The 10125-nt window shown below is 41.0% G+C and overlaps 1 protein-coding gene across 1 annotated transcript; it reads right to left on the bottom strand.

Moving 5' to 3' along the window:
- Window positions 1–4051: 4051 nt before the first annotated feature.
- LOC123970387 (solute carrier family 22 member 6-like) lies at window positions 4052–7084 on the bottom strand. The gene is made up of 4 exons (XM_046048414.1): window positions 6795–7084; window positions 5503–5581; window positions 4741–4868; window positions 4052–4520 (listed from the first exon to the last, which is right to left on the bottom strand). The coding sequence occupies exons 2-4, from the start codon at window positions 5569–5571 to the stop codon at window positions 4373–4375; spliced, it is 345 nt and encodes a 114-aa protein (XP_045904370.1). The 5' UTR covers window positions 5572–5581; window positions 6795–7084; the 3' UTR covers window positions 4052–4372.
- Window positions 7085–10125: the final 3041 nt, after the last annotated feature.

Below are 10125 nucleotides of genomic sequence, written 5' to 3'. Positions count from 1 at the left end.
AGGAGCCAGAGCGTTCAGCTATCAAGCTCCTCTCCTGTGGAACCAGGTTCCAGTTTGGGTTCAGGAGGCAGACACCATCTCCACATTTAAGAGTAGGCTTAAGACTTTCCTCTTTGATAAAGCTTATAGTTAGGCCTGGCTCAGGTGAGTCCTGAACCATCCCTTAGTTATGCTGCTATAGGCCTAGACTGCCGGGGGATTTCCCATGATGCACTGAGCTCCTCTCTCCTCTACTTTCTCTCCCTCTGTATGCAACCTCATCCCATTATTGCATGTTACTAACACAACTTCTCCCCTTTCTGGTAGTCTTGTGCTTTCTCGTCCCTCTCCTCTCTCCTCCTATCACTTCCTGCAGGTGTTTCTGGCTCTGGAGCTGTGGAGTCTGGATCTGTGGTTGCGGGTCACCTGCTGCCCCCGTGTTCCTGCTCGACACCCTCTGCTGCAACGACTATTGTTACTAGACCTATTGTTATTATAATCATTATCATTACGATTGTTATCATTAAGACTACTATAAATATCTGTACCATTTTTCATTTAGTCTATAACAACATCACCTTTACTGTCTGTACCTCTGTGTGTATATTGTGTAGGCTGCCTCCCTCTCCTCTCTCTCTCCTTACATCTCTCTCTCTCTCTCTCTCCCTCTCTCTCTCACTCTCTCTCTCTCCCTCTCCCCCCCCAACCGGTGGAGGCAGATGGCCGCCCACCCTGAGTCATGGTTCTGCTCGAGGTTTCTGCCTCTTAAAGGAAGTTTTTCCTTGCCTCTGTCTCCTAGTGCTGCTCTTGGTGGGAACTGTTGGGCTTCTGTAAATAGCATCACAGAGTACGGTCTAGACCTGCTCTTTTATGAAAAGCGCTGTGAGATAACTGTTGTTGTGATTTGGCGCTATATAAATAAAATTGAATTGAGCTCTTACTAGTATGTATTGTCAGTTGTAGATCTGTAGTTGATGCTCTATTCAATTCAATTCAATTTTATTTATATAGCGCCAAATCACAACAACAGTTATCTCACAGCGCTTTTCATAAAAGAGCAGGTCTAGACCGTACTCTGTTGATGATTGTATGTTGTTCCTCAAATGTAATTCGCTTTGGATAAAAGCGTCTGCCAAATGAGTAAATGTAAATGTCTCAGACGATCTTTGAGTTCAGCTCATGATGAATGGGGGCAAAAACAAAAGTGTTGTGTTTTACGTTTAACGTAGTATAATTTCATTAACAGTAAGATTAGAACAGCTCTGTAATTTCACTTTTTAATATTAGCACACAGATGTTTCAGAAAAGATGCCTTTCTTTGGCAGGGCCGAGCCGGGACGACTGAAACACTTTAAACCTCCTTTTAAATGATAACATTAAAGACAGAAACTGTTTTTTGTTCTAATCAATAACTCACACGTGTGTTCGATCAATCCCAGGTGCTGTTCTGTATAAATGTGAAACCACCACACCTGCTGCTGCTTCAAAAGCATAATTCAACCCAACCTCCAACCTGTTATTTCAACATACTCACTTTATTCACAAACAACGCCTCCCACCGCCAACCTCCCTGACCTCAACAGGAAAGCGATTTTAAAAAAGAAAGCACACACCATCAGTCATCCTCCACTCATCAGGACGTAGAGACAGATCTATGTAGCAGGAGCTTTATCTCCTCTGCCAGAGCACTGCTCGCTGAGTTAGAAAGTGCATCTGATTGGTGTACAAATGTCCTGTCGGATGTAAGCTATATGTTTTTTTTCATGTTGTTTATATCTGAGGCTATTTATGTCTAGATGGTGAAAACAAACTCCCTGAAATAAAGAATGGAATCTAAAACAACTTCAGTTTAATTTGACTTAGAACGGAAGGTCAGCATCGTTTCTCCTGTCTAGATCTGCCGAGATGGATCTGTATAAATTTAAATAGTTTGTTTTTCTTTTTGTTATTTAAAATGCAAAAACAGTGTTCTATAATAATAATAAAATATCAACATCAAACAATCAATGCGGATTTGGATTTCTTTCAGACCTATGCAGATCGGCCTAAGTGGATTTGTTTAGTTAAATGTATTTATGACTTTATGAATATTATAAATTTTGATGCAGGAAATGAATTGTGTGGTGGTGTGTTGTGGCCGACACTTCTCTGGGACTCAGGCCCGATAGCTCTTGGCTGCCCTTTGTATGTGCAACCTGTTGGGCTGGTCCACTTTGAAGACCCTGTTATCTGGCTGCCAGGATCCTGGTGGTCTAGCCTGTAGCCAGGTGGACTCTTGATTGTATTGTTATGAGGTATTGAAGTTTGGGTAAAAGACGGTGCCTCTGACCTGATACAAACAAGCTCAGTGGCTCCGCACGCTGGATGTCCATCCACACCGGAGCAGGAAGTTTGGATCAAATTGGCGTGTGCAGTCTGTCAGCCTAAAGCTATGGTGTAGAGTTGATACAGATTTCCCAGCCCTCTGCTGAAAGTTTGTACCCTAACTGATTGCGTGTAAGGCATATTTAAGTAGTGTTGAAGATGTGTCGTTGTTAATGTAATATTTCAAAGGTTTAATGTGTCTTTGTTTGTTTTTAGTTTTGTGGTGCTTGATGGAAAATAAAGATAAAATTTTGCACCGGTTTAACTCTACGCGGGTTTATTGATGCCAAGGACCTGCTACAGTAAGTACTGGGTTCCATCAGTACTGGGTTCCATAATACTGGGTTCTGTACCTGCTGAGGTAGTTTGGCAGATCAGACTTGTGCGGATTCGAAGGAAACTTCTGTGTTTTATTCGTCCCGTGTTTCTATCTTCCTGCCACTCCCCTATATTTTGAAATACTTAATAAATTGACATATTATATTTCTACACTGTGGTATTTATACGTTTACTTAAGTTCTTCCAGCAGTCGACTGCATTTCATTTGTACTTCCCCTTAGTGCTAGATGTTACGTTACAAACGAGAGAAAGTGGTGCAGAGCTTCAAATGACTGTAGTTCTGGTGCTGCAACAATCACCTGAGCCAGAACCACAGCAGCTTCCTGTCCCCACTGAGTTTCAGCCGACCCCTGACCAAGCAGGAAGCTTCTGGTCTGAGAAGCGAAGTGAACGCAGAAACACCTTAAACCTGCGTCCTCTCTAGCAGCCAGCAGGGGGCGACTCCACCGGCTGCAGAAAGAAGTGTGATTGTATAGAAGTCTGAGAAAATGTTTCTACTTGTCAGCTGATTTATTCCCTCAGTAAACACTTTCCTGATGAGTTTATGGTCTCAGTCTCTAGTTTCAAGTCTTCTTCAACACAGCATGATGTTCATTTAGTAAATTATGGTCCTATTTAGAGGAACAGAACAGGAAGCAGGGGAGGCTTTAGGGCGGGGCTACAAGCTCAGGAGACAGCTGTTAATTTTTCAGTAAGTAAGTTTTGTTTTAAGCCTGTTTGTCGCTAGCCAAAATTAGCATCCAAGCTAATATCACAGTTAATGTGAATTACTGATGCACCTGCTAACCAAGCTAGCTAGCTCCACACGGAGGCATTGGCTCCATCGTCTCTTCCGGTGGTTGCAAAAAATCAACATGGCGGCACCCTAATGGTCAAACTCAATGGGTGACGTCACCATGACTATGTCCTCTTCTTTTATACAGTCTGTGCCACTCACACTGCTGAGTGAAAGTGCAGCGTCTTCCTGTCCTTGCTGAGTTTCAAACAACCCTGCTGAGTTACGGAACCCCCCCGACGCATCCATAAAGCCACAGTACTGCATCAACCTTTGTTTGTCCGATTACCCTGATGTGGTTCATCTGCTGGTTCACCCGGTCTGTCCTGTCTTCACCAGAGCAGCTTCCATTCATTCTGTTCCTCTTCTGTGGGTGGATTTACATGTCATGCTCTTCTGTCGTATTTGGATTCTTGCTTTGTTTTGTCAGTGGACTTCGGGACATTTACCTGAATCACCTTGTTCTGTTCGGACCTCCTTGGTTGTAAGTGTTCACGTTGTGTTCCGGGTCGGGTCCTAAAACCAGTTTCAACTCTGAAAGTTTATTTCAGTTTAGTTCTCACACTCTGAATCCAAACAATAACAATACCCAGATCTTAATCACACCTTTATTAGTGTATTACAGTGTGTAATGATTATTGCTTTGATTGACAGAATAGAGGTTTCAGATATTATAACATATTACTGCCGTGATCTCACTTCCTGTTCTGACTGCAGTGGCTTCATTCACATCTAATTAAAAATCTATAGTCAAACATCTGAGTTTATTGATTAAAACTCATTTTAAATAGATTTAAATGTTAGAAACTGTCATTATTCTCACTAAAATGAATTTTCACAGATGCACAGAAAAACTGATTCAGCAGTCTGATTGGTTGAGGTTCAGTCCAGCTGTCATTGGCTTCATATGATTGGTCAGAGGATGTTAAGTCCAGTCCCTTCTGCTTCCTTGAGATCTTTTAAAGCCACACCTTCAGTTGAGACCACACCCCCATCATCAGGTGCCCTGCCTTCTTTCAAGGATACACCTTCTTCCTGTTGGGGGGCGGGGCTTTCTCCAGCCCTTCACACAGATATTTTTCAGTTAGATATTCATTGATTAGTTATTAATCAGGTTTTAATAACCAAGACCAGCAATGTAACTAGCATTAGAAATACTAATGAAAGCTTCTAATGAAGCTAAAGAACTAGTTATTCACATAATTTCAGTGGGGAATGCTAATGACGCTAATGCTGCTAATGAAGCTAACATTAGCCGTCAATCAAGTTAGTCATTAGCTCACCATTTGATCTCCACATCCTCAATGGTGTCGGGCAGCGGCCTGTTCAGCGTCTCTGGCAGGAAGCAGGCAAAGCACCCGGCCAACACAGCCGCTCCCCCATACACTATACTGGGGAGAGCAGGGAGTACCTGGGAAATGCAGTCCATCAGTAACAGCATTGTTTTTCAGTAACTTCTAAAACTAAATCAGATAAAACGTCTGCTGAAGGTTTGACCATCGATGAAGAATAAGATCCACCACTATGCCAACGATGTGATGTTATATATCCAAAGCTGCAGCTTTGGACCTCACATTTACCACAGACTGCTCTTCATCAGCTCTTATATATACACTGTAACACAGCTGTGTCTCTGGCTGTCAGTGTTTAACTATTGTTCAGTCTGTGATTAAACTAAAAATCATGATCAAGACAGAATTACATGTTTAGGAAGAACTCTGTTTAAAATGTTTAAAAGACTTACACAGATGGAAACAGAGCCCAATAATTGTGATGGATCATGTAACCACCATCCATTTGAATGTTTCTCACTTTTCATTTTATAGACATGTGTAAAAAGTATCAGAGCTCAGATTCAGTGCGGACCTAAATGAAGATCAGTTAATTTGTATTTATGTCTTTATTCTTTGATAGGTTGACCTTTCATAATTCTGTAACCACGTCATTGTGTTTAGATTGATGACACGGGTTATATGAATAAAAGTATAAAAACACAAATGATTAATTCATGAAGAAGGTTATTTGATGAATGTAATTTTGATCACCTCGTCCAGGATGAGGACAGCGGGGGCCGCCATGCTGCCGACTCTCGCCAAGGTGGAGACGAAGCCCATTCCTGTCTGCCTGAATGCACAGCACACATACACCATGTGATCAAAACACTCACAGATCAATATACAGTATCATCTGATAATCACGGTGTGACTGTAGTGACATCAATTGAAGTGTTTTTCACATTAAAGGTCTGAATTCTATTTTCATCTTGAATTCAAAGTAAAAAAAAGGGTCTTCATCCATCAAATGAACAAAATGATTAAATTGTGAAATTAAATGATTATTAAATGATTAATTAAGCAACTACAGACCAGACGATAACCAGACTTACAGCGGGTGAAATAAGTATTGAACACGTCACCATTTTTCTCAGTAAATATATTTCCAAAGGAGCTATTGACATGAAATTTTGACCAGATGTTGGTAACAACCCAAGTAATCCATTCATACAAAGAAACCAAAACAAAGAAGTTCAGAAATAAAGTTATGTGTAATAATGTGAAATGACACAGGGAAAAAGTATTGAACGCGCTTACTGATATTTATTCAATACTTTGTACAAAAGCCTTTGTTGGTAATGACAGCTTCAAGACGCCTCCTGTATAGAGAAACTAGTCACATGCATTGCTCTGGTGTGATTTTGGCCCATTCTTCCACACAAACAGTCTTCAAATCTTGAAGGTTCTGTGGGCCTCTTCTATGAATCTTGATCTTCAGTTCTTTCCATAGGTTTTCAATGGGATTTAAGTCAGGTGATTTGCTGGGCCATTCTAGCAGCTTTATTTTCTTTCTTTGAAACCAGTTGAGAGTTTCCTTGGCTGTGTTTGGGATCATTGTCTTGCTGAAATGTCCACCCTCGTTTCATCTTCATCATCCTGGTAAATGGCAGCAAATTTCTGTCAAGAATGTCTCTGTAAATTTGCCCATTCATCCTTCCTTCAATTATGTGAAGTTTGCCAGTACCATTTGCTGCAAAGCAGCCCCACACCATGATGATCCCACCTCCAAACTTCACTGTTGGTATGGAGTTTTTAGGGTGATGTGCAGTGCCATTTCTCCTCCAAACATGGTGTGTATTATGGCATCCAAATAGTACAATTTTGCTCTCATCTGACCACACTATATTCCCAGTATTTCACTGGCTTTTCCAAATGCTGTGCAGCAAACTTTAAACGAGCTTCAACATGTTTTTTCTTCAGCAATGGAGTCTTGTGTGGTGACCCTGCATACAGGCCATGGCGGTGGAGTGCATTACTTACGGTTTTCTTTGAGACAACAGTACCTGATAATTGCAGGTCTTTTTGAAGCTCTCCACAAGTGGTCCTTGGCTCTTGGACAACTCTTCTGATTATTCTTTTCACTCCTCTGTCAGAAATCTTGCGAGGAGCACCTGGTCGAAACAAATTTATGGTGAAATGATTGCCTTTGCACTTCCGTATTATGGCCCCAACAGTGCTCACTGGAACATTCAGAAGTTTAGAAATGCGCCTATAACCAATGCCATCATTGTGTTTTGCAACAATTAGCTTGCGAAGGTCTTGAGACAGCTCTTTGCTTTTACCCATCATGGGATGTGTCTTGTGTGACACCTTGGCAAAGAGACCTTTTGGTATGCCATCAGTTGGGACTGAACCAGCTGATATTAATTTGCACTGACAAGGGTCTGGATTGCTTTTTAATTACTGATAGTTTTCAGCTGTTGTCTTGGCTTTCCATGCCTTTTTGCACCTCCCTTTCTTCATGTGTTCAATACTTTTTCCCTGTGTCATTTCACATTATTACACATAACTTTATTTCTGAACTTCTTTGTTTTGGTTTATTTGTATGTATGGATTACTTACTGAGAAAAATGGTGAGGTGTTCAATACTTATTTCACCCGCTGTATGAAGAAATGTCAGGTTTCGGACGATAATTATCAGAACTTCTCTGTCAAAATGAACGCTGTCCTGTATGATTTGATTTTTGGAATGGACTGTCGGATTGTTTTTACCATCTGAGGAATCTTGTTCTGATCTGTTCATTTCTGAGCTTTACACACTGAATCTGAAATCTCTTTTATTTTTTGACTGTCTCCAGTAAGTTGCTGTCTATTTTAACAAAGATTCTTAAAGTGGTGAAGACAGGCTTTTCAAAAGTACTTGTATGTATTGTATATGTTAAAACAGTACTGCATAAATACTGTGCAAACTTTTTTGATGACTTTGGTGAACTGCTGTCTATAATCTGTATTGACTTTGACTGTGTGGTTATTGTTGGTGATTTTAACATCCATGTTGACAACCCCCAGGACAGAGGGACTAAAGAACTGTGTTGTGTTCTTGATAATTATGGACTGACGGAGCCCACGCACAATAAGGGGCACAGTTTGGACTTGGTCATCTCCAAGGGTCTGGACATGTCCAAGGTTGTGCTGACTGATGTTGCTCTCTCTGATCATTCCTGTGTTTTCTTTGAGAGTGCTATCTGCGTGCACACAAATGTTAAAACAGAGGTGATCACAAAACGGCATATCACTGAAGACACTAGTGAAAAATTTATTGAGGCTTTCTCCTCAACACCCGCCCTCTCACGGGTCTCAGTCAATGAGCTTGTAGATAATTTAAGTTCTAAAATTACAAATGTTATTGATGCCGTTGCACCAGCCAAGGTGAAGGTGGTCTCTGGTAAGAGAAGATCTCCATGGAGAAATGCCACGCTGGTTAGAACTCAAAAAAAAGAGTGTCGAAAAGCTGAACACAGGTGGCGGAAAACAAATCTCCAGGTTCATTATGACATCTATAAAGAGAGACTTCGCATTTATAATTTAGAGCTGAGAAATGCAAGGCGGTCCTTCTTCTCTGACATCATCACCAAAAACACTAATAATGCACGTGCCCTGTTTGCTACTGTCGACAGGCTAACCAACCCTCCTGTGTCTGTAGCCTCTGAACTTCTATCCACCAGGGCCTGCAATGAATTTGCTTCCTTCTTCACAGACAAAATTCAAACAATTAGACAAGCAATCAGTGCCTCCAAAGCAGTAACAGGATATGTCTTGTCCCTGAGTCCACTTTAAAACAATTTATATAGCATGAGACAATTTGATTCTATTAACCATAAAAACCTGGAGGACATAAAACAACATCTGAAATTCTCCTCATGCTGCCTTGATATTCTGCCAACAGGTTTATTCAAAAATGTGTCTAAATGCATGGCCTCAGATCTACTACAAATTGTCAACATGTCTCTCCTCTCAGGTTTTTTCCCACAGGCCCTGAAAACTGCAGTCATTAAGCCACTCTTAAAAAAGAGCAATCTAGACAGGTCACTAATGAGCAATTATAGGCCCATATCAAATCTCCCATTTTTAAGTAAAATCATTGAGGCTGTTTTTCAACAGCTTAGTGCTTTCTTGGCACTAAATAAATGTTTTGATGTCTTCCAGTCAGGTTTTCGACCACACCACAGCACTGAGACGGCTCTTGTTAAGGTCTTCAATGACAGAATTTCAGTCTTAGTATTATTGGATCTCAGTGCTGCATTCGACACGGTCGACCACAATGTATTACTAGACAGACTTGAAAACTAGGTTGGACTTTCTGGCACAGTACTAAACTGGGTTGAATCCTACTTAAAGGACAGGGACTACTTTGTGTCTATAGGTAATTACACATCTGAGCTGACAAAAATGACATGTGGAGTTCCCCAAGGCTCCATTCTGGGGCCTCTTTTGTTTAACATTTACATGCTTCCACTGGCTCAGATTATGGAAAACAACAAAATATGTTACCATAATTATGCAGATAACACACAGATTTACATAATTCCATTTCACCAGGGGACTATGATCCCATACAGGCACTGAGTAACTGTATTGAGCAGGTCAACGATTGGATGTGCCAGAATTTTCTTCAATTAAACAAAGATAAAACTGAAGTTATTGTTTTTGGAGCCAGGGAGGAACGACTGAAAGTCAGTGTTCGACTTCAATCTGTAATGTTAAGAACCACAAATCAAGCCAGAAATCTTGGTGTTGTCATGGACTCAGACCTGAATTGAGGAGCCACATTAAGACAATTACAAAGTCAGCCTATCACCTGATCACCTGAAGAATATATCACGGATTAAAGGACTTATGTCTCAGCAGGACCTGGAAAAGCTTATCCATGCATTTATCTTCAGTCGACTCGACTACTGAAACAGTGTCTTTACAGGGCTCCCTAAGAAATCCATCAGACAGCTGCAGCTGATTCAGAACGCTGCTGCTCGAGTCCTCACTAAGACCAAAAAGGTGGATCACATCACTCCAGTTCTGAGGTCTTTACATTGGCTTCCTGTATGTCAAAGAATTGATTTCAAAATCCTGCTGTTAGTTTATAAAGCACTAAATGGTTTAGGGCCAAAATACATTTCTGATCTTCTGCTTCGTTACGAACCATCCAGACCTCTCAGGTCGTCAGGGATCAGGTCTGCTTTCTGTCCCCAGAGTCAAAACTAAACAAGGAGAAGCAGCGTTCAGTTATTATGCTCCGTATATCTGGAACAAACTCCCAGATAACTGCAGGTCTGCTGAAACTGTCAGTTCTTTTAAATTCAGACTGAAGACTTTTCTTTTTACCATTGCTTTTAATTA

Source organism: Micropterus dolomieu, linkage group LG04, assembly GCF_021292245.1.
Source record: "Micropterus dolomieu isolate WLL.071019.BEF.003 ecotype Adirondacks linkage group LG04, ASM2129224v1, whole genome shotgun sequence".
NCBI classification, from domain to species: domain Eukaryota; kingdom Metazoa; phylum Chordata; class Actinopteri; order Centrarchiformes; family Centrarchidae; genus Micropterus; species Micropterus dolomieu.
Note: the sequence above shows the minus strand (reverse complement) of the source record. Positions and strands in the feature narration are given on the sequence as shown.